The sequence below is a fragment of the Melopsittacus undulatus genome, chromosome 7 (assembly GCF_012275295.1).
Source record: "Melopsittacus undulatus isolate bMelUnd1 chromosome 7, bMelUnd1.mat.Z, whole genome shotgun sequence".
NCBI classification, from domain to species: domain Eukaryota; kingdom Metazoa; phylum Chordata; class Aves; order Psittaciformes; family Psittaculidae; genus Melopsittacus; species Melopsittacus undulatus.
In genome coordinates this window covers 7,751,087-7,776,406 of record NC_047533.1, presented here as the reverse complement: position 1 = coordinate 7,776,406, position 25,320 = coordinate 7,751,087, and the positions used below count along the sequence as shown (strand labels likewise).

The window sequence follows — 25,320 nt, the reverse complement described above, 5'->3', positions numbered from 1 at the left end:
TACTATAAAAGGCAAGTGAATAAAACAGAAGTTGATATGTGTGTCTTCAACATAAAAAGGACATGGAACTGTTAGAACAAGTCCAGAGGAGGCCATGAGGATGATCAGGGGACTGGAGCACCTCCTGTATAAAGATAAGCTCAGAAAGTTGGGGCTGTTCAGCCTGGAGAAGAGAAGGCTGCATGGAGACCTCATAGCAGCCTTCCAGTATCTGAAGGGGGTCTATAAGGATGCTGGGGAAGGACACTTCATTAGCGACTGCAGTGACAGGACAAGGGGCGAAGGGTTAAAACTTAAACAGGGGAGGTTTAGATTGGATATAAGGAAGAAATTCTTTACTGTTAAGGTGGTGAGGTACTGGAATTGGTTGCCCAGGGAAGCTGTGAATGCTCCATCCCTGGCAGTGTTCAAGGCCAGGTTGAACAGAACCTTAGGTGATATGGTTTAGTGTGAGGTGTCCCTGCCCATAGCGGAGGGGTTGGAACTGGATGATATTAAGGTCCTTTACAACCCTAACTATTCTATGATTTTATGGTTCTATGCTTTGTTTATCTTTAAGATTAGCATGTGAGCACTGACTACCAAAGGTTTTAACTGAAACTGGATTTTATTGCTAGTTCTGAAGATGATTTGCCTGCTAGGTGTGCCTATTAGGAAACTGGTGTGAAAAATGAGGTTGTGAGAGTGCTCGCATAAACTTGCTAATGGCTGGTTGTATCACTGGTCCTTACTTGAGTGTGTTCACTGCAGCTGGTTCCTCTAGCTCTTTCTTTTTCATTGATACCTCCTAAGTGTGTACATTTAGAGGCCAGTTACTGTGTGGGTTGTCTGTGTTCCAACTCTAAGGTTCTTAAGTAACCTTTCTGTGAACCTTTCCTACCTCTGATTCCTTTCTTCAAATACTACAACTTTTTTTTTTGCTTTGGGTCTGCTTTTGCTTTATTCTGTCTCCTTTTTCGGCTGTATTGTGTTGGTAACTGCAGTCACTTGTTATTCTTGTCCTACTCTGACCCTTCCAAGTGATGAATTCCTCCTGATGCAGTTTGATAGTGTGATCTTGTTCTTTTCTATAAATGTGCCCATGATATCATTTCAATCAAGCTCTTACACTCCAGCCTTCCCTTATGTGGCTGGTGCCACTCAACTTTAACTAGTGAAGTACATTAGCATGATGTACTTTTTTGGGCATTTTCCCCACTCTTTAACCAGTCTTCAGATGCATTGTCTATAGATGGCCACCTCCATCTTTGTGCAGTTCTGTGTGTTGATTAGGTCTCAAGTCTGTATTGGGTTCTTGGTATTGCTGCGCTATGTCTGCCAAAAGTAATGTATGGTAATTTAGCTGAGATAGATAGCAGAAGAGAGCAGGTTTGTGTGCCGCACTGAGCTGAACATGCCAGTGCTGTTAAATACATAAAACCAGAAGACCTATAGTTTCTATAAAACTATCTGGTCATGGTGACCACTGAATGGGTGCTGAGGAAAGTGTTTAAAAACCAGTTATTCTCCCTTGGATTTGCTTTTCTGCATTTGTAGAGTATGCAATGGAGGTGCAATGCTTAGTTTTTTTGTAGGCAGATAAAGTTTATTATTATGGTTTTTAATACACAGTATATTACATTTTTATGCCAAGCACTGTGTTAATAGCATGGTTTTGAAGAACTAACCCTTTTCCTTTTGGGATAAGGCGTAACTTCCATGGCTAGTTGTGTCATGCCGTTATGGGCCTCCTTGGACTGAAGTCTGCCTTGACTATTTTGCTTATGGAAAAGTGTTTTAAGCTGTTTTGATTATGTTGACAAGGACAAACAGAATATGTTGAAATGCAGGTTATTGCTGTGCTGAGCAGGGTGTGTGATCTCTTGAGCTCTAAGGGGCTGAAGATGTGCAAGGGCTGAGGCTTTTTTTTCTCTGTAACTGTATGCTGGTTTAGGTCTGTCTTTGGACAGCAGAACTAGGCATATGCAAGAAAACCAAACCAGCACCAGTAATTCAGATACACTTCAGAGGCTTTTAAAGTTTAAGTCTCCACCCAAGAAACTTCCTGTGAGATCAGTAGACACAGAAGATAAGGAGGTCCTAGATTTTAGCTGGATTAGTGCAGAAAACTCATCTTTTGTGGGGGTTTTGATGTTCAGAAGGACTTTCTGAGTTCAATGATATATAAACATACAATTTTGAAGAAAGTTATTTTCTCTAGTGTCTGTAAGACTACTTTCGTATAATTGACTGCTATGGATTTTATGTTAAAGACCAAAACTAGCCTACAATAAATGCAGCTGCAGTCCTGATGTGGAATGAGGGTTTATTGCTGAAATTACAAGGGCGAAGACTTGTGTGTATGTGTGGAAGGGAATTTCCATTTTAAAATGAGAATTGCAAAAAGTAAGGGGAATACTCTTCAACAGAAGAATTATTTAGGAGTAGATGGTATCAAGAAGGCCTCTAAAGGTTGGGGGCTTTTTGGTGTGGTGAAAGGGAGAGAGTGGCAGGGAGGATACCCAATGCCTTGGGTTAGGCTTTTGAGTGTTTCTGGAATCCAGATGGGGATTTCCCCCTAATCAAGTGGTCAGATGAATGAGGCTTCTACAGTGCATTTTGAAGCAAAGGACTGAGTAATTTTAATTAAATTAAAAATTAAGAAATACTTTTAAGGTAGAAGTTGATGTAGTCTTTTTCCAGGCAAGTGTATATAAAAGAAAATGAAGATGAGTAAGTGAGGCTTCAGTTTTCTATCTTGTCTAAAAGTCTGGAGTTGTCCACTCTTCTGTGCAACAAAAGACCAAAAATGAATGACTTTAGCATACTTTTCTTTAGGTCCTGGAGCCTTTTTTTTTTTCTTAGTTCTTGAATAAGTCTCTCATCTATACATCTTTCCTGTGTGTATAGCAGAAGGAGCTGATTTCAAATTTGCTTTTCAGAGATCAAGATAAAAACTTTAAGATGAAAAATACTGCTTGTATTAAGAATCATAGAATAGTTAGGGTTGGAAAGGACCTCAAGATCATCCAGTTCCAACCTGCCTGCCATAGGCAGGGACACCTCACACTAAACCATGGCACCCAAGGCTCTGTCCAACCTGGCCTTGAACACTGCCAGGGATGGAGCATTCACAACCTCTCTGGGCAACCCATTGCAGTGCCTCACCACCCTCACAGTAAGGAACTTTGTCCTTATATCCAATCTAAACTTCCCTTGTTTAAGTTTGAACCCATTACCCCTTGTCACTACAGTCCCTAATGAAGAGTGCCTCCCCAGCATAATTAAAAGTCCCCTTCAGATACTGGAAGGCTGCTCTGAGATTCCCATGCAGGCTGCTCTGAGATCCCCATGCAGCCTGCTCTTCTCCAGGCTGAACAACCCCAACTTTCTCAGTCTATCTTCATCCAGGAGGTGCTCCAGTCCCACAGGATGAAATCAAGACTTGTGTCTTCCTTTAGTACCAGGAGACATTGCAGTTTTTTTTTCTAGGTGAGTAGCTGTTGTCATGGTTATAGTTTCTCTGCACTGTTCCCAGTATTGGAGCTCACTACAGATTTTGAGGTTGCTTTGCCACGTGAACACATCTGCTGTGTTGTGTATCTGACTTTCAGGAAAATACTTTGATCAGGCATCACCTGTCTAGTTTAAATATGCAATTAAATAGTTCAAGTAAATATTTGCATTAGCTAGCAAATAAGATGGTACCTTGAAGGTTAGGTCTGTTGTAATAATGAAGTGATGGAGAACAAAATGCAGCTCCCAAACAGGACTTCTTAACTCTGAAGTGCAGTAGAAGGTAGTATGAGATTAAATAAAACTTCTAGTAGAAGTCATCAGCAGGATTAGTATATAGGTCTTTCTGTATTAAGCTTAGTTTTGCTAGGTTGAAAGATGTATCTTGCTGACAGTGTGTTTTTGATAACAGCAATGACTAAACTGGTACTTGGACTTTTAACAGTAAAACTGCAAAAGTGCAAAGAGCTTGTATTAGCCTGAGCTTTTTGGAGTCTCAACTACAACATCATCCTGTATGGAACATAAACCTCAGTAGCTTTCCATTTATACTTCGTTTCAAGTTGCAATACTGGTATGACACACTTCACCCACCTCTCAGCCTTTGTTTTAAGAATCTTGAACTTGCAGTGATTGAAATCTCTAACTTACCTTGTTCAGTGCTCCTTGAAGTAACTGTTCCATCAGTCTGGATGTTTGCTTAATAGACCTTCCAATTTAACTGCCTTCACAAAGCTTTGAGAAAACAGCAAAGGCATCCTCAGTTCTTAAAATGGAACTGTTTCTGCTTATTCCAGCTGCATACTAAGCAGCTAACACTGGGGTTCCATGTACTGTTAACTTCATTATTAATGTGGCAAGCTTCAAAACTGCAACCAAATGTCTGAAGTGCTCAAATTACATATAAAACCTAATAAACTGATCTAAACAATTTCAATGAATGTTTTGTTAAATGTAACTAACACTTTTTTTTGAGCTAACCTTGCCAGTTCATTTTAATTTTTCATCCAAAGTCTGTTCTTCTGGGCATTATAAAGAAGGATGATGGGGAAGCCAAAAATGTAGAATACTTCAGAAACTGGGAAGGGAGAGAGATTCAATTTATTTCACTTTGTTGGAGCTTCTTGAACAAATTTGTTTTCCTCTTGGCTTTGGGACCATTGCTTCCAGCTGCGTGAAAGCCAGGGAACTAATCTGAACTTCAGTTGAATTGTGCTTAAGTAATGCAAGGTATAGAGAATATCTTTAGACTGTCAAGCATCTTTACACTGTAGTAGGGAGACGCTGGTTTTAATTTGAAAACAGCACTAACATTCTTTCACATTAATTATTTTGTACTGTCAACCAAACTTGATCTTTAAAAATGTGTTTTTCTCTTAATCACACCATAAGTATGACAACTATTTTAAGTGAATGAGCTGTAGCAAGGCCTCACTTATATAGGAAGGAGGTGAGGCTTGCCTATGTAACACAGTCACCAAATGAAGAAGAATGTGAGTTTTGAAGGACAGTGGCTATTATAGAATAGCTGAATATAGACACTGAGTGCCTTTTTCCAGTTTTCCCTCTGCAGATGCAAACCTTTAATATGGAGAAGGAATATGGCTTAGTATTTCAGGAAGGTACAAAAAGGGCCTCTTAATCACGTAAGTAGAAAGTTAGAATGCAAATTCTCTAGCACAGATGCGGGTCTGTTTGCTTGTATGATGCAATGGGATAAAAAGTTATGTTTTGGAGGCCTGTTAAATTCTTAACTTTTCAGTATTTGCAGTACTATTTGCAGTACCTTAGCATTCCTGGTATCATTGCATAGTTTGCCTTAATCAGAAACATCAGTGTTGAAATTTTACATGCAGGATTTTGTGTACAACTGCTTTTTTGTCTAACTGCCTATATCAGTAAAAGGATTAGCTTGCATTTCATTTCTCCAAGGACAGGATACTTCTCACTCAGGATTCAGTGCAGTAGGAGAAGAATGTGCTGCACATGTCACTGTAAGGTGTGGAAGGAATGGTAGATCTCAGACTTTGATAGGTACTCAGGTCTGCATCGGTTCTGGGGCCTGGCTTGGTGTGTTTCCTCTTGTTGGATGCTTCAGCACTTCACCAGAGTAACTGGTATCTGCTATGGGTTGTGGGTGTGAGTGTCTTCTTGTCCTTACCCAGGAAGGATGTATGTAGCAGGAGGCTCTAATACCACACTTAGTAATACTTGTTTCTAGCTTCCAACCTGCTAAAGTAACTGTCTTGCCTCAGCCTAGCCTGAAAGGTAAAACTAGAAGGTGTGTAGCCTATGGGGGTCCCTTTTCTCATACGAGGGAGACTAGTGTGAGGTGTCCCTGCCCATGGCAGGGGGCTTGGAACTAGATGATCTTAAGGTCCTTTCCAACCCTAACTATTCTATGATTCTATGTGATTGCTTGGGCCACCAAATCCATGCTTTATGAACATAGAATTTAATAGAGCTTCTAAGACCAAGCGCTGACCAATTTAAGCCCTGCAAACCCAAAGTACTGCTCTTGGAAAGGGTTTTGCAGATTCCAGGTGTTCTTCAGGCTTGGCTGTTGTTACCTTGTGAAGCTGCTTCTTTTTTTCTTTGTCTAGTTACATTTTAACTGTCTTGACTTTCAGTTCTGTTTTATGTTGATAGGTATGCGCTTTAGCAGTCTTCTAGACTAACGTATGTTAACAGTAAGAAGCATCAGGGGTTTGTGATCTTGGCAGAGTTCAAACAAGAATTCTATAGTATAAATTGGTTATCAGGAGTAAATTCTTCTCCATTTCAGCCAATGCTGGGCAACTCAATTACAGTTAGTGTGTTAAAACTTGTTGTTTTAAAAAAAGATATATGTCATAAGGGTATTTAAATTGAAATAGTAAGTTAAAAATTAAGTGGTATGAAGTAGTGTTATGATGTATGAGTAGTATCAAAGATCTTAAGATCTTGAAATGCATTTGACAGGTGCCTTGTGGCTTAACTGTCATGTCCTATTTTGTAGAGTTTCAAGGTTACTTGTAACTACTGCAATATTTGCTGAGTGGTAGAAATTGGATGTACTTGAAGCATAGTCAGCATAGAGCCTCACTGGAAATTCTTCTTTAGTGTACAATAATAAAAGTGATTCAGAGGCTAAGATTCCTGATACGCATCAGATCTTCTAAATGTAAACTTAATGTATCACACCTTTTCCTTCACTCCTTTCAGCTTTTAATTGCAGTTTACTTTTGCATGAGAGGTTGTCTAAGCAGTGTCTTTGGGTACTGTTTTTCACCATGCCTGTTTTAAGGATACTTGCCTGACAAGATTTCAAGTGATTGTGTACCTGTTGTAAGTGCTCAATTCAAAGTGGTCAATTTGGTTTTATGTGCTTAACAATATTTGCATAGGTTAGCCTTTGTAACTTACATGTGTATTATCATAGAACCAGAAATCATTTTAAGTTGGATTTCCAAGGCTTGTTAAAATTGCGTATCCCAGAGCAAAAACCTTGCTTTTATAATTTTGTGAAGCTGGTGTAGTTGGCACAGGATGATGTGTTTTGAGGGCATGCAAGTGTGCAGTCAGGTTGGCAAATGGCTCTTAAGCTTGTTAAATTTAAGTACTTCATACTTGTGTACTAAGTCAGGTGAATAGGAATGGATTAATGGGTTTTAATATAATACAGAGTGTGTTCAACTTCTAGTTTCACCTTAAATTTATAGTTAAATAATATATCTACTCTTTGTTGAAAAATACTATCTTCTGCTACTTGTATTCTAAAGTATGTGATTTTTTTTCTGCTATTTGTATTCTAAAGTAAGTTAATCCCTTCTGCTGTCCTCTCCTAGGGAGAGGGGACATCTCCTGGAGAGTTCAAATAACTGTGAAGTAAGAATTTCCTGTCCTCTGTTACTGAGCCCAAGCTACTTTAAATGCAGAAAGCATAGACTCTAGGTAGTTACATAGCAATTAATGGTTGAGAGTGGCTAGGATATACTGAAAAGAATGTAATTGATCCCTAGCTTTTGGAGAGCTGTTAAACTCTTTGAGATCCAAACTACTTGCTTGCTATCTTTATCCCTGAGAAAAACCTGTTTCTAGTTCAGGTTAGCTTGCTACTTCACTGTGGTGTTTGAGCTCTGAGATGTCTTACCCCTGGAAAGGTGGACAGGAGAAAGAATTCAGTTTTTCTAAGATAAATGAACTCCTCAAGTGAACAGGGTACCTGGATGCCAAGTGTCATGTTTTTTGTTATGTTTTGTAGTAAGACAGTCTGATGCAAAACCAATTTGGTTAAACTTCAGCGTGTATTGAGGTCTAGTAAGAATTGACTGTTCTTAACTCTTGGCAGTTACGAGTAACCTTGAAACTCTACAAAATAGGACATGACAGTTAAGCCACAAATTCTCTTGACTGTTTAATGGGGGTATCCTGTTATGTAAATGTGTATTTGCAGTACCTGAAGTATACATCCAGTTCTTAAATCTCAACAACTAAAGACATTGCATCCCACCTTTGATTTGAACAAAGTACAGTAGAAACATGTTCAAATGGCCTCCAAATGTTCCTAGTGGATGTAAGCCAGCATGTTCTTGTGAAAACAGAGCAATTGTAGAAAATAGTAAACTACTGGAAATGGTCAAGGAGGCTTGTGTCCGTGTCATGTTCCTAGCAGAAGCATTTTAACAAGGTTGATACCACTGCAATTTAGGAGGAGTTAACCCTGAACAAGTTAATGTAAGTGACCTTGTACGCTAGTTTTGATATGCTTACTCTAACTAGCTTCAGGAGACAGTGATTTGTTTGCAGCTGTTTAAAGAAAACATTTGTTCTGTTAATTCATATATAAAAAATGTTAAGAGGCTTTTCTGTACCTTTTCTCCTATGATCTGCTTTTGGAAGCCTTGATGTGGCAGCATGTTGCTGAATAGTGATCATCATGAGGAATAAAGTAATTCTTTTCAGAACACTAAGCAATGGCAGCAAGCTTGGTGAGGTTAAAGTAGTTCTATTGTATGGCCCTTTTTTAAAGTTGTCATCCTAGTTAAAAACTACCTTGAAAGTGCTTTTACAGCACTTTATTTAAGAAATGGGTTGAAGATTAGGCTTCACCTAGAGGTGAAGTCACTAAACTAGGATAAACTGCAAATGTTTAATGGTTTCTGGTTTTTGCCAAAACATGATTTGATGCAGTTGGAACCAGATGTAGTGTACTTCAACACAGGCTTCCTGTGTAAGAATATTAGCTGGGAAGGGGTTTCAGTGTTGGAGTTGTGGATCACAATTACTTAAGGCCCCTTTCAGGCACTGGGATGGAGGGGAGAGATCATTACAAGGATTAGGATATAAATGGAGTTTGTACAGACTCTGCTGACTTACCCTAGTTCCCTTCACTGGCATTCTGCCATCTCTCAAATGGCATGGGCTTGAGAGTGAATCACAAAGCCCCTTCTTTGCAGTCACTGGTTTTTAAGGACAGATAACTTGTCTTTCCATGGCCATCTGGTGTATAAGGGAAGGGTGGATGGGCAGGTCCTATCAAGCCGTATCCTGGCTCTTCTTGCCATCATTGTCTCCAGTTATTTTTTGAGACTCTAATTCATATGTTTCTATAGTCCTATCTTAATGCATAATCATACTAAATATGCATATGTGCTAGCTAATAAGGTGTGAGCTTTGTAAAGGAATAAGATAGATTACACCTTCCAAATCTGTGTAAAGTCCATGGTTATATGTAAGACTAAGTGCTAACAAGTGAGCATCCTTGCCCACATGACAATTAGATGTTTTGGTACAATGCTTGCAACAGGCTGTATTTTGAAGACTTCCAGATCCTCCGATTACATTCCTGGCTAATCACCAGTATTAATTTGTTCTCATGTTGTAATGTATTTGCAGGTTATGCAACAGCCTTAGGGAGTTGAACTACAAGTTGCAAGCTTAGTTTTTACTCTTAAATACACTTGGCAATAGCTCTTAAATTTACTGCGACAGTTACTGTATATATTGGCTGCTGTCCATGTGCTTTATATGGCCACGGAAAGCGCTGCAGACTTTGATTCTCCCCTTTGAACAGTTTTTATTGATCTCCTCTCAGCTGAGGCAGACTGCCCTTTGAAATGTGTCCTGTCAAAGTAGCACAGATTTGGAGCTTTTTTCCTCCATGAGAGGGACAGACCACTTGGCACATCACTTGGTAGCAGCCACTGAGCTTTGACAGATGGGGCACAGTGGTTGCTGTTGGAGTGTTTGAGATACTGCTCACCAGGAGCAGGCTTCAGCATCCTGGGCATGGCCTGGCTCTGTATCACACTGCCAAGGAACCCTTCCATCTATCTACCTGGCAGTTTGTTGTACTTGCTGTTAGAAGTGCTGTGCCCTGTTTCTTCCACTGAGAAGAGCGAAATGGAAGGAGGCATCCCACAGGCTGCCAGTTGGACAGCCCTGTTTTATTTTCTTCATGCTCTAAAATAGTCACATAATGCCAGTGCCAGATGAATGTTATAGTAATCAATAACATGGATTGCTTGAATGTTTTTAAGCCCTCAGGACTCCGTTAGTTATATTTATTTAATTATAACCATTATAATGGCTGTATGTTTCAGGGCTGTGTGTGTAGGATTGAATTTTGACCCATGTGCTACATGCTGGGATTTATTCTTGGGTTTTTACTATGTATCTTCTACTTCCCAGGAATGCTTGACTTGTGCTTCAAGCCCTGGTAAGCCAACTTGCAACTCTTAACTGCTGCTGCCCTTTGAAAAGAGTAAGACCTCTATGAATGAGCTCATATTTTTAGATGAGTTTTCTACCTTGCTGAAAGGCAAAATTTCTTAATCTGGCATGATTAATAGTAAAATATTTCAATATTTGTGCTGCTATTTTGTGTGAAAAGGTGGCTTTTGTGAGTCATGAGAATAAGATGGATATATTGTATATTGCTGCTGTCAATTGTGTCTGAACTTATTCAGTATGCACGTACCCAAAGCCGTTGGAATTCAAGGGACCAGTAACCACTTCACTCTGTCCCTCTTGTGCTGCAGAGACCACCAGTGCAGTGCCCTATGCTAAAAGCAGAACATAAATGTAAGCTTGAAGAAGTAATTTGAGGTTTAGGGGTGCTTTTGACTAGGTGGCAGCTGCAGCTTCAAATACTTCATCTCACAGAGGCAAGGTGCCGGTAGCAGCTGCTTATGATTCTTGTCTCCCCTTCTACCAGCAGCCTGGCCTGGCAGAATGCACTTGTGACAAAGTATCTGTGGGTTTAATGAGGGTGAAACTTGGCAACTATTGCCCAGAAAAGCACTGCCAGTAGCGGGAACGTTTTTCAGATGGGTTAGTGCTGTTAATGATCATTTGTTTCTAATGATCATTTGTTTCTATCCAGATAGTAACCTCCTGAGAAACACATTGCTCCTTGGATTAAAATGATCTGCTCAGTTCTGTACCTGAAGACAAGACATACTGTTGCATCAGCCCAAGACTGGCCCTAGTCAGCAGTCTGGATTTTCAGAACACAGTTAAGGATGGCTGAATGATAAATATTCAGTGTGATCCTAACGTGTGCTTTGGTTTAGGCTCTGTGGATCCTTTCAAATGGGCAAGGAAAAGGGAACTTGGTAATAGTATGTTCTTGCCTAAGCAAGGGAGCAAACTAGAAAAACAGATGGTGCTAAAAATAGTTTATTACCAAGGTTTAAATATGGCTCTGATTTTATTCTCTTCCTGATAAATAATGCAGCTATAAATCCTGCTAAATATCGATAACTATTGAATTATCTCCAAACTGCTGAGTGTTACAGAACTTTCTGGCAGCTTTCCAAGCTTGGTGTTGCCCTTCATTCATAGGATCAATGTTTAATTCCTTAACAGGGGAAACCTGAAGAATTCATCCTCTTTGAATGGCAGCGTAGACGGAGGGAGCTTGAATGAGTAGCTACAGGCTAAGGCATCCCATTGCAATGGAAGGGGAGCTGTGCTTGATGAGTTCCTGCTAGGTTGCAGCCAGGATGAATCTCCTCTTTTCTTTTCTGCAACGCATGAACAATCAAAGGCTCCTTTTTCATCAATTGTTGCCATGGAGGGCATCCATTTAAAGTTCAAATTCCAGCAGGCTTGGGAAGAAGGAAAGGAGATAGGAGTAGGCTGGGCTGGGAGATGGTAGGCAAGCATCAAACGTGAGCTGAAGACAAGCCAGCACTTTGTGCTGTGACAGGACAGAGCAGGCTGGGGGTACTTGGTTTTGAATGGATGCCTGGAAGTTTTTTGGAGTAGTGAATGAAATGCTGCTGAGGTAGCAGGCACAGAGAGCATCTGGCGCTTTGCTTTCTATGCATCAGCAGAGTGGGTCACAATGTGAAATTAGGCCTGGAATGGCATTTAATGAAGTGAGCCCTTGTGCTGGAGGTTCTCTGTGCTCTGACAGTGAGGGAGTAAAGCCTTGAGGATAGTGAAGGAAAGGAAATCTCATTAGGGATAGAGGTTTTCCCCCCTCTTTTGTTAACAGCATTCTGTAACTAATGCCTTGCAAATAGCTGCAGCTCCTCAGAGCTGTTCAGTGCTGTGTTGCTTTGTCATACCTGAAACCAGCTTTGTAAATGTATGGCACTTTTCTGTAAGCAATGTGCTAAGAGGAGGAGGAGGCAGCTTAATATCTGCTGCAGATTTGCTTTTCTTTTCTGGCAAGTTGCTGTATGTACAAGTAAGTGTTCACTGTTGAGAGAGCTAATGAGTCCCAGACCAGCTGCATTTGACATTATGAGAAAAGGGGCCATCTATTAAGTCCCAGCCAGGTTTCAGCCAGCTGTGGATATTTTCTTTTTTAATTATTACTTTGCCTGTCATAAAATTGGATTATGCTGAAATTATTGGTGATGTTGTTTGGGATACAATGCAATATTGAGTTAAGAGCCATGGCTCGGTGTTATATATAGGGTACTTAATGTTCCTAGGCTGCACCAGAGGGTTTAAAGAGAGGTGAGAGCACTTTACCTAGGTTTTACCATTTGGGTTTTGGCAGGTGGCAGGGGATTAGGGTTGGGGCTTTTTTGCTTGCTCTGAACCACATGAGATGGTGGTTAGCAGAAGAGGTAGGAATGTTTCATCATTGATATAGGAACTTTTCCCAGATCTCATGGCAAAAAAACTGAAATCCCAATGTAACTTAAAAAAACTTATTAGGAACTGAGTTATGTCTTTGAATATAACTCGGGGTAATTTGGGGAGAAGGGGGCTTGTTCAGTATTCAGTGTTCTTGTAATAGCACACTAGATCAGTTTATCTTAGATCCAGTGGATCTTATCATAGATCAGTGTATCTTTGTGGTACCAGAATGGAAGGACTCTGAATTCTGAAACTAGGCTTTGGTCTTCTGTACTCGAGTGAGTATTGTCTCTTGTGAAACTTGGCTTGCTTTTTGACAGTTTCTGACTTGATGCATCATCTTCTGAAGGAGACCTGAACTGAACTGGTTCACCTGAGTGTTTTTCTCTGCAGAGAAGCGTATTAAAATGGCTTTGGAAAGTCTTACGTTTAACTATCGCTTTGCCTTCTGTTAGGCTTGTATTGCATAGATCAGTTCCTGCTGCATGTGTATACTGGTATGTAGGTGTGATAAAAGCAAAACAGATGTCTGAAGCACGTAAAATGAGCTGATTCATTTTATCTACATCAATTAGGAATGTCAATTTGGCCTTCCACTTTGATTGGAAATATTGACTTGCTTACTTGCTCTTTTTCAACTATTTTCAAACTTTAGAGAAGCTTGTGTGGCTTCTTAAACCTGCTGCAAGATGTGACTTTTAATGGAGTATAGTTATAAGTAGATGTTTTCTGCATATGTGATTTGGGAGGTGATGGCTTAGTATTAAGGTTAGCTGCAGATAATCAAATAGCTGATCTGTTCATATACCTGAAAGACCTCAGTTCTTCATATGCTGATGATGACACGTGCTTCTGCAATAAAACTGAAGTATTACCAGAAACTGAATTTTAAGTAAATGAGAATTCTGCCTAGTTTCCCAGTTTGTTTTCTTTATAGTAGCAACCATGTGACTAAAATGTAAAAGGCATTTATGGTATGCTAGGAGGCTTGCAAGTTGTGGTAGTATAAACAAATTTGAGTCTTTAAAACAAAGTGTATGTAATACTGGAATGTATGGCTTTCTGAATGTTACAGCTTTTTCATGCAAACTGATACTGTTACAGAATAGAAGAAAACTGAAGCCGGCCATACAGTCAGAAGTTGAGCTCAGTTTTAATGTTACTGTAGTGCTTTAAGATTCTCATTGCTGGCTCTGCCTTACACAAATTTCATATAGAATCATAGAATACTTTGCTTCTCTTTTGACTTGGTATGATGTATTTTAAAACGTATTGTTTTTCAGTGCAGCTGAAGGATAAAGGACCACATATGTGGTTTCCTGACCTAACTCTTTTAAGAAACACACTGAGCATCAACTGCTTAAGTGATGTCGGCTCTGGTATTTGAACAAATAAACTTGTCCAAATCATATTTATCAGACAAGTTTTAGCACAGGTTGACTCAGTATTAAAAATACACATCAGGCTTGCCACTTGATTGAGCCACATTGTTTCAGAAACATTCAGAATGGTCCAAAATCAGATACTAAGCTAGAAAAACACAGTACATGTATTTGAAATTGAAGGTGAACAGTGCTAATTCTGTTCTTTCTAAACAAAAGTGTTCAACTTGTCTCTGGAAATAATTAGTGGTGAGAGTCCACCTACAGTTTGAGTTAATGCTCCTACAAGACTTTATTGTGGCTTTTGCATGGAGTTGGACGAAAGATTCCTGACATCACTTATGCTTTGTCCATGTGCATGTATACACCTATGCATGCATGTGTGCCCTTGTAGAACAGGATTGTAAGGCTTTGGTTTGGACAAGTATTTCTGTAGTGAAAAATTGGTCCGAAGAAGGGGAAACTGTTCCTAAACTGAAGTTGTGTTTCCCTTTCTATCCCATCCCCCTTCCCTGGCAGAAGTGAGCTTTACGGTCCAATTATAGAATCCCTTAAAATGTTAGTTATGATGGAGTGCCAGCATAACCCAATAATATAGGTGAGGCTGACATCTGTCAGTAACTAATGAGGGTAGCTTTAGAATCAGGATTTGGAGTTCACGTCTCTAATTTCTTATAAATTTGACCCATCATATCAAGTTAATATTTGACCTGAGAATAAAAAATAACATGGTGGAATTTTAAGAGAAGTTGGTACATGGATACAAAAATCAGTACATATGTGATTCAGTTGTGAAAGTAATTGTTTGCAGCTCATAGCAAAGTCATGAAGGAGTAAGACCTTGGCTAAACTGCTCAGGAATAGAAGTTCTCTATAAAAAGAGATGACACATAAATGGCAGGAAATGAAGCCAACATGGTCATGTTTTGAAGCCACAAGGGTCAAATCGTGTCCTGTGTTATGCTGGTGTGTAATCAGTCAACTTAAATCATGTTACTTGAGAACAGGGGTTGGCATGGTGAAGTCAACTTCAGAACGTGACTGCTTATTAGGAATTTTGTAGAAGCACAAGCTACAGATTTTTTTCTTCTTGTTAGAATGCATCTAGGTAGAAATCTAGTGCGATTCCATTGTGTTGTATGTTATTTCAGAACTGATCGTACTCTGCAAGTCTTTTGATTCCTCTGCCAAAGGACAAATACATTAGAAGGCTTTGGGTACCCAGGGTGGTCTTTGGGTTTTGGATTTTGAATGCTGAAAGGTGATATTGTAAGAACTAATATTCTTGTTAAGCAATTTTACTGCTCATTTTGTACATGTCAGTGTGTATCTGTATGAAGGGAGGTATATGTAGCTCATGTTAATGATATAAGCATGCTTCCTTTATTTCCCAGTTTAAAATGTAGAAAACTAGATGCATCTTTCTAAAACCTGTATGAATTAGACATCTTTTTAAACCAAATCTCTATAAAATGATTCATATTTTTAATGAAGGTGGAAATACGCACTTTGCTTCTTGTTTCCAGAGACTCTGTTTCATTTCTGAAAGGAAAGGTAAAAGTTCTTGAGCCTGAAAGGATGGAACAACTCTGGCAAAACATGAATCATTTCTGTTGGGGGAGAGCATGTGCTTACATTGTTTCCCTCTGTGCCCTTCTGCTGCAAAACCAGATGTGTTCATCATCCCTGCATGAGCACAAATGGTGCAGCTGTTTGTTCATCACACCGTTGCACCACTCATTAATGCAGTTGGATGATGTGAATTTGCTGGACTGAAGCCTCTCAAGCTTGTGCCTGGAATTTGAGGCCCAATTCCACACTGTCCAGCTCTCCAGTTTATCCATAAGGTGGATAAATCCCCTGTCTATGTTAGAGATGTGCTTAGGTTCAAGCAGGAAGTAGGAAAATAACTAAATGGTATACAAATACAGTACTTAAGGCAGAGCAATTGCTTTGGTCCTGCAAGAGACCCCAGACTGCAGCTGCTGCCTAAGAGCTAGAATCCATCTTCCAGGGCACTCTTTCTGCTATTTCAGTACCCTTTTGAGTCTTTCTGTGGTGCATCTTTCCTTTTGAGAAAACCTCTATTCTAATGCATGAGTGCATTGCAGGCAAACACTGCTGCTGTATCTAGTAGTTGCCTTGTTTGGATTTAAGCTTCTTTCTCCCTGGCCAAAGTCTTGTACTATTAGCTGAACAAAGCATATGTCATTATGTTTTACTTTGTGTGATGCTGTATTATCACCCAGTTCAGAACAGTTACATCTACTGTGTGAGCCTCTTCTGTTGTAGGTAATGGAGTAATTCATAGCATCTGTAGGTATTTATGCTTGCTAGATTGGTACTAAGAATAGTTGCAACTTTCTACTTAATTACATGCAGGTGAAATAAGTAGACCTGATGTTTGCAGAATGTAATTCCACATTCTCATAATAAAAACTTGCATGATTTATACTTACTCCAGCAGGAAAGGTGAAAGGTTGCTGTTCATAAATGTACTGAATTAGAAAATGTAGGATGCCAGCACCATAATTAAAATTCCATACAGTAAACTTTAAATGCAGTTTAATGTTGGCCTAGCTTTTATACAAGGGGAAAATTACTATATATGTTCACACTCCTCATGGTAGTACTGGTGTTAAATCATGTTCTTGACTGTATTATGTTAACTCAGCTTCCAGTTTGTCTTTAAAAACAAACAAGTTAACCCCTATAATGAATGGTCCTGGTTTTACTAAACTGCTAAACCCCAGCACCTGAGTTTCCTGCACTAAACTGCCCCCTTCAACCCAAATTTAATAGAAAGGAATGAATGAAAAATAGCAGCAGTGTTTTGTCTGCTTAAGTTCAGTTTAAACACCTTTAGACTGACAAACTTCTCTTTAATCTGCTTAAATTCCTTAGTTTCTTATGTTACTTAATGCTGGAACTTAATTGAGCACATGTGCACACGAAGCATATGACAGGGTCTGTGAATTTTCTCCTCAGTTCAGATGATCTTTGCAAACCACTACAAGGAAAAGAGGCTATTTGGTTTGAGTGTGAAATTTAATTTCATATATGGAGTACCTGTCTTGAATAATTTTGTCTGAATTTGGGGCAGGTGTTTAAACTGAGCTTAGTCCATGGTGGTTATAATCCCTGCTGTATCTGGAATTTGCCATGCCTGTGACTTCACATGTGGCTGTTTGGAATTTGGTGTGATCACAGTGATTTTAGTGGTGTCCTGCAGAGTTTCCTAGCTAAACAAGGAAGCTGCTATACAGGTCTGAAGACTGCAGTACAAGAGTTCCCAAAACCTCTCAACCAGTGTGGGTGATGGCTGTGTATGCGCTGCAGCAGTGCTCAGGCAAAGAGCTGGACCCCCAGTTCCTCCCACCCAGTCTTTGTGCATTGTTTCTCCCTTGTAGCCTTTAACTATTCCAGTGGTTTCTGTCAGTTATCTTACATGATGAACAGCCTTGTATTCTTGCATACTTGAGTATAATTAGACAAATTCAGCATTTCACTTAAATATTTCTATTTCATTAAATCAGAGCGCTTTTTCAACCAGTAGCACTAAATAAAAAGCCAAATTAAATCACAAACTCTTATAGCTCAAACAGAACTTGTAAGGATACTGTGGCATCATTGAGAATACAAGCAGAAAAATCTAGGCCAATAAATAGATCAACTTTCATGGTAGACTATACCAGAGAAGTGCATGCTTAAATCTAGAACAGTCTGGCTAGTGGCAGATGAAAGCCTGTTACTTCATGCTGCTGTTTAGCATCTGATGTGAAATGAGCTGTTGTCGGTTTACTTCTCTTCCTGGGCACCTACATCTAAAAAATTAAAACAAGCTTTGAAGATACAGAAGAGACAAACTACTGAACAACTTTCATTTCAAGTCAGAGCCATATTGCTGCACGTCAGCTTGTATTGATTTTTAACTAGGTCTTTGGCTTTGCAAGTAGGATTTACCTCATTTGACTACAAGAACTGCAGCAGCAACTTTATCTCTGGTGTAAGGAATGGTTGTTTTAGTTAAGTGCCTAATCACATGGCAGAATGGTGTAGAGGTTGTTTGCTGTTTCCCGTTCATATCCGATGTTCCAGGTTTTTTCTGCTTTCTAGTTATAAATGATGAAATAAACATTGCATTTTTTTAATATAAGAATACATACCAGACTTCCAGGGAAATGAGGGATAACTGAAGAGCTGCAAAAACTGAACAGCATGTTTGCTTCTCAAAGTGAATTTGATCAGAGATTAGATTTTGCCCATAGAGGTGTTAGGAATATTTTAGAGATTTGATTCTTTCTCTATTAAATACATAAGTAGTTAACAAGACCATTTCTATTTGCTTTTGTAGCTTAATGCAAGGGGGGAAAGAAATAACTTCTTCTTTGGTTTATTTCAGATGCATAGTTTAAAAATCTGCAGAGGGTTTTGAACTGAAGTGGGGCTTTTTAGACACATGAATTGAAAAGATTCCTGTATTCCTACACCTTTCACTTCTCATTTGCGCAAGGAGAAATTCTTTTCCGGTTAACTTTTTTACCAAAAAGTTTTCAACTGTGCCTTAGCAAGCTTCAAGCATATCACGTTATGAAGAATATTGTATTGTTTTCCTCCTGTCAGCATGACTTTGTGCAGATGAAGCAGTATTTCATCCTAAATGCAAGGTGCTTAAAGCTGAGGTTATCTGAGCACTTCAGTGCTCACAAAATGCTCAGTGTTACTCAGGACAGAAGTCAAACATCAAGAGGTTTACTTCACAGAAAGGTTAATAGTTTGTTACATTAAAGACAGCATTTTTCTTGCTGGTTTTAACTTTATTAGTAGTAAAAGATGCAGGGATTAGGACTGTGATAGGGTATTTTTAATCTATACAACTAACACATCTAATGATTTACAGTGGACACCTTCCATGTCTCCAACTTGAGTTATCACAGGTAATGATAGTAATGCAGGTAATTAAATGCATGATGTGAAAAATCAGTTTACAGGGAGGGACCAGTTGTCATCTGTTTGTAGTAGGATGTGATGTCAGTCAGACAGTATGTTCAAAAGGCAGTTTTCATCATGATTCAGTGAGCTGTTAGGACCAGTCTTTTGTAGCAGTTTGTTTTTATAACTTAAAGGCTTTCTTCAAGTTTCCATGTTAGCTTCATTAAATGAAGTTTCTTCAGTGTAATGAATTTGTACCATTGTTGGACTTCATCATTGCTGAGGCTAAACTGTAACCTCTTTAGGAATAGGTTAGTGTCTGAGGTCCAAATGCATCAGGCTGTATATGATGCTTCTGATCTAAAACTTAGCCCATAGTATGAGTTACCTTCAGTAAGAGTATTTGGGTTTGAGTCAGTCTGACTTATCTATAGGAAACATAAGTCCAGGAAGTGAAATAAGGACCTGTAAAGCCCTCAAAGGGAAAGATGCCACCCATCAGACTTACTCCATCTCTCCACTAGTTGCAGGGAAGCAACAGAAAAAGCTCTATGTTACTCCATGCTTGGGCTGCCTCTTCAATGTGTTGTGCTTGGGTTGGCTGCTGATATTCCAGGAAATTCCAGGGTGCGCCCTCATCACTAGGACCAATGCATCACGCACCTTTCATGGTAAAGACCTTAACAGTCAAGAAACCCCATGTGCTGGTATCTCTTAAAGCAGCATCTCTTGTGTAATCTTAGTCAAAAGTCTCAGGATGGGAAGGAATGGAAACATAGCCAGATAACTAGTCTAATTAGTCTGCTGAATTCCCTCTCTTCCTAAGCCTGTGGCTTTAGGGAGCAGCCCATCCTGTTGTGATGACTAGTGCTGGAAAGCAGTAGGACGGGCTTAGGGCTTCTGGTAGTTTCAGACTCCTCTGCTGCTTGCTCTGTGCCAGCTGCTGCAGCTGCACCTCTTCAGAGCAGCTGTATCTTCCACCCCATTCAAAACTGGGGGGAAATGGGTGGACTTGGTGTATGATGGGGGCACAGGGAAGAAGCATGAGAACTGCTGTTCCCATTATGCACTAGGTTTTCATGCACGTAAATGACTTATTTTTCCCTTGACTACTGTAGCAAATGCTCCAGTTTTTGTTAGTAAAACAAAAGCAACCTTTTTATTGCTTTTTATATTTGGAAAGTGATGTATTGCGGGTTTCTGAACTGGAGGTTTAGTAAGGAGTACAGACATTAGCTTCCTTTCAAGCTCCTCTGGGCCTTTCTTGTTTGCTTTGTATGGCAAGGGTCTAGAGAGATTTCTTTTATTTCCTTCCCTGCCATTGTTTTTGGTACAAAGTTGGGTTTTTTTTCTTAATATTCAGACATTTTATCGCCTCACTTCTTTTAAAACTGAGTTTCTTTTTTTCTTCCATCACACAAAAGAATACTTTTAGCTGATTGAGTTCTATCCATTGCCAACTGTGGACTCTTTTGTCTTGTTAGTCCAGCATCCTTTATAAAATGAGGACCATTGAGCAAGTACTCGCAGGCTCCCCACTGAGCACAATTGTGCTTGAAAGGTGTGGTACTGTACCAGTGTAACATGGAAAGCTGCCGTTCAGGGGGCTTGAATGCATTGCAATTTCTACCTTTTGCTTTGTGAAAGAAGTGGGATTGTGCTGTGAGATAATAAATCCACCTATTTGTAGTTCGGTGAGGTTGTGACAAGTGGGGGAACAAAGAACCAGTTGAATGCACTTGCTGTTGTGTTGAAGCCGGCTAAAAGTTCCCATTGAAGTGGTTTCAGCACAGTACAGCTAACAGGCAGTTTTCCATTTATGTACACAAACCTTCCAGAAGGACAGCTGTGTGGTTGGATTAATTTCTAGCGGTAAATTGAATAAAAGATATTTTGAAGGGGGACTTGGGAATTCCTTTCTAAAGGGTTGAAAGCAGAACTTTCAAAGCTTTCCTTTCTTTGACCCCTTTCCTTCCCAGTACCTACTATAAGATTTAAAGCACTGAAAATATTGTCCCCTATATGAAGATACACAACAGGAAATGTGTTCTTTCTCAAAGCAATGAGATAGAATTAGGATTAAAATATCCTTTAACACTTTCAACTTCAAAAATACACTGCTTTGCTTAAGGAAATATGACAAATTCACACTTCTTAGTCAGAAAAAGGAGATCAAATGTTTGTGTGTGAATAAGCTGTGAGCTGCATAGAAATGTTTTGAAAACAAATATATTTTTATACCAATACTGTTCTTGTAGGAAAGTGAAATTTGGAAATATAAAGCTTTTTAATCATGCAGTGTTACCAGTTTTGTTGATGCTAGTCACGTGCAAAATTGGATGTGCTAACAAAGGCTTTGGTGAATTCCTTCTGATGGACCTATGGTCAACAGTTGTTTTGTTGATTCTGGAAGTTGATCTTTGGATGCAGGTCTTGGAGTTGCATAAATCAAATCCTAAATTAGGTCTTGTGTCTGTCCGAGCAGAGTAAATTGCCCCTTACCCATCCTTCTAGCCTGAAAGCTATGACCATTTATTACAAGATAGGAAAGTTGTTTGAGCATGGTAAGAGTTGTGTGCAGTACATACATAACTAACTTCTGATCAGTAGTGAAGAGTTTCAATGTGGTATATGTGGGCTGGGAGAATACTGAGACACCAGTGATGGTGAAGCACCATCCCATACCGGAACTGCTGTTCAGTCAGTCTGTTTGTGCTGTGACTAAACTCTAAAACCCAAGTGCATTTGCTTTTTGCCTTTGCTCAGACTTTTCCACAAGCAAACTTTGTATGTCGATTTGATGCAGGAATGCCCAAGGAACTGTATGAGCTTGCAGAGTGACAGTGGGTTTGTCTGCAAAATGATCCGTATGTAACATTGATCTTCAAGGGTCAGGCAGATCACCTCAGTGGGGTTTCCTCATTCTCTTACCCAGTTATATACAGGCAAGGCTTACTTATTGGGAGTTCTTCTAAATCTGTAAAGCTTTGTTTAAAAGCACCCAAAGATACTGCTAAACTGCTTGTGTGGCTGCTGATGTGCATTGCTGAAAGATTACCCAGGGCTTTAGAAGAGCATCTGGAATATAGCACACTGGGAGTGTTGCAATGTTCCTATTTCATCTGAGTATATCAACAAATATAAAATACTTAAGAAGTGACAAATGGGGAGAGGAAGCTGAAAATGGGTGTGAAAGTTGGTCGTGTTCCCTGCGGATCTACTTGTAATGCAATGATTGCCATGTGTAGGAGAGACTGGAGTCACTTAACCAGTAAGATGATGAAAGCTAGCAGAGTTTTATTCTCCTGGCTCTTAACCACCTCTGAGAGGAGCCCTGACCATTTCACCCTTCTCTCACTGTGTAAGGCAGAACTTAGAAGTTTCTCACTTGTTAAAATCTAAGTTCTGCTGTCTGTATAGATCTGTTTCTTCTTAAATGCTGCTTCTGGATGCTAGTCAAGGATCCCTTAGAGTTATGTGAGGAGTTCAGACAATTTATCCCTTTATCTGAGGTACAGAGGGAGCATTTTTGCTGAGGTTTTCTTTTCTTTTTACTTTGTCTAAATAAAGGTGAGTTCCCCTCTGTTCTCAATATACTTTTCATTTAAACAAGATTGCTTAAATTCCTGAGCTCTGGTTCAAACAGTAACCAAATATAAGACAAACTAAGCTGATTCTGGAGCACAGTGCTTTCTAAGAAGCTTGGTTTTCCCCTGTTTGAGGTTACCCAAATGTGCTGTTGCCTTGTGGACTCTGGCTGAGGTGATGCCTCAGGGCTCATTGTCTGCGTGCTTGAGAACTTTGGGAAACTAATTGTTGACTGGGTTGCAGTGCAGCTGTCTGCCCTAAATGCTGATGTTACCAAATGCTGTGCTTTGGGTTTGCCAGAAAGCTAATAACATCAAACTGGGCGTCTGTAATTCCCCATTCACTTGACTAAAGCTGAGGGTTTGGATCCTTCTGCATAAAAAAAGGGACCAGTAGTTTTTTTTCTCACTAATGGGAAGCTCCACAGGCAAAATACCTGTGCAAAACCAGACTGTGGAGTAAGTAACCACTTTCCTTCATGCCCCTCATGTTTCCAGGATTACTTTAAACTTGTGACATTCTCATTTTTGAGTACGTACTCTCAGTCCACTCAAGAATTTAAGGAATTTTCTCTCCTCATGGTTAATATTCATGTATCTCTTTTTAATTTCAGACTTTAAAAAATTCCAAAAGTCTTTGCTCCCTTGACTATGAAGATGATGATGATGACACACAAATGAAGACGATTGTGTCATCCCCATGTGACTCAAATGATCTTATGAACATCATCACCCCTGGTTCCAGCCCGATGAAAGAACAGCTGGATGAAGTAAGGCATCACGGGTCATGCCAAGGTAGCTTCAAAACAAGGGATTATAAGCAAGCAGCCGTAGTATGTGAAAGCGATGAGGACACGAGTGATTGTGAGAGCACCGAAGAAGGCATCTTTCCTCTAGACTGTGGAGACTTGGACCTAGAGCAGATTGAAAACAACTGAGACTCGGAAGTTGTGTGCTAGAATCAGAGTTGTTCTAAATTAAAATGATAGAGGATTACCTTTGCCATGCATAATCCATGTCCCTGAATCTCTGTATTGCCTATCTTGGGCCTGTGTTAGAAGAAATGTTTCAGGTGGGGGAAAAACGTGAACCATTGTTACCTGTTTAGTCTGTTGATCAATATGTGGATGACAACGAAAAAGGAAAACGTAGGAGGTTAAATGTTATTTTGAACATTAAGGAATAATTTTGATTAAAAATTTCCTAACAGATATTTTGCATTTTTATGGCTTTTACAGTTCTGGAGAAAAAAAAGCATCTCTATTTTGAAATGAATTTTCAGAAGGGCATTCTATAAAACTAAATCTGTCTACAGTGATTCTGGTGCGGGTATATGTTGCTTTTGTTAAAGAGCTTAATGTGAACAGTGAATTGCATAATGAAATTGGTAATAAACCTTCAGATAGAACTCTTTAATATCTGGTTGACAACTGGTCCAAAATACTTAACTGCCATCTTTCAACAGTGTCTGGTTAAAAAAAAACAAACACCTTCATAACATGTACAAATGTTCTTTTCATACATTCAGGACTTTTTGATCAAAATATGGTAGTGACCTTAAAGGTTAACATTTTCCATTATTTTACTACTTGAATTGTTTTCTAGCCTGAAGCAATGCTAATTTAGGTGGGATAAAACTGCAAGTAGCTGCCCACCTACTTGGTCTTTGTTTTCTGTGGTTCAAAAGAATGTACAACAAGAGCACTTGAACTTTTAGACAGGGACTTTGTAATGATCAATTCCCCAGGAGGTGATCCCTTCAGCAATACTAGAAGGAAAATAGTCCTTGAATTAAATAAAATGACATTTTGCTTTGCACTTGTGTCTGCTTATGAATTTTACTAGTGGAAGATATGCAATCTGTGGCAGATTCTCTGCTATGGTATTTGTGTGGAATTGGGTGGAGGGGGAGAGCAGATTTCTGGTCATCTAAAAAAGAAAGTGACATCAGGTTATTCTGGAGAGCTGGGGAATAACTCAGGCCGGGTCCCATAAGTCTCAGTGATTACATGCACTGCAGTCATCTCAAATGTAATACTGCGTTCATTGCAGACTGTTGCAACATGTACTTTGTTAGTTCAGCCACAATAAGGATTTTCCTGAACAAGGGGGAAATTAATCTTGAAATGGTTTTAAATTGGATAGGAATGAGGAAGCTTAGATTATGCCATTCCAGTGTACTGTGTTAGCCTGCTTAAAGGAGCAAACTCTACTGTAACTTGTACCATGAACCCAAAATGTAGCAAGATATTTTAAGTCAGCTAATGGAATGTGATGAAAATAAGACATAAATATGAGGCATATGACAAAGACTAAGCAAGGTACAACACAGGCTCCAACGTTGTGATTTGGGTCAGCCTTTGATCATAAAGAGAATTGGCCTTTAATTACTGACCCAGCTTGTGTCACTCAGTACCTATACCAAAAACTGTAAGTTTGGGTAGCAGGTAAGAAACTCTAAAGTTTTCTATTGCTTTTGTGACTCCTGTTTCATGTACAACTACAAGTAGCAATGGTCTGTGATAGCGATACTGGTATATGTGTGTAGTTAGGTGCAGGAGCACTGCCCGCATTTGTTGGGTTCTTGATAGGTTCATATATATATGTAATGAGAGAGAAAGTGAAGCTGCTCATAACTGACAAAAATCATTCCCCTTTTCCTAGATGAGCAAATAAAGGAGTTGCTCTTGGAGCAAAGACTGGTTCCTTCAGAAGCTCCTGTTAGCAGTGTTCATCTCACCCCACAGGTATTGCTCTGGTGCAGCACGGAGCATCCATGAAGCTATTTGAAATAATGTTATGCAACTGAGGATCCCTGTTCTTGCTTCTGCTTCAAGAAGTAG

At 39.5% G+C, this 25,320-nt stretch overlaps 1 protein-coding gene across 2 annotated transcripts in view; it reads left to right on the top strand.

Moving 5' to 3' along the window:
- The window catches only part of FAM53A (family with sequence similarity 53 member A), a 70,721-nt gene extending 46,426 nt beyond the window's left edge, over positions 1 to 24,295 (top strand). For both annotated transcript variants that reach the window (XM_005148541.3, XM_031048451.2), the window contains exon 5: positions 23,092 to 24,295. In XM_005148541.3, the coding sequence (XP_005148598.1) occupies positions 23,092 to 23,415 (324 nt within the window). In that variant the 3' untranslated portion in view covers positions 23,416 to 24,295. The remainder of the gene's footprint in view (positions 1 to 23,091) is intronic.
- The last annotated feature ends 1,025 nt before the right edge of the window (positions 24,296 to 25,320 follow it).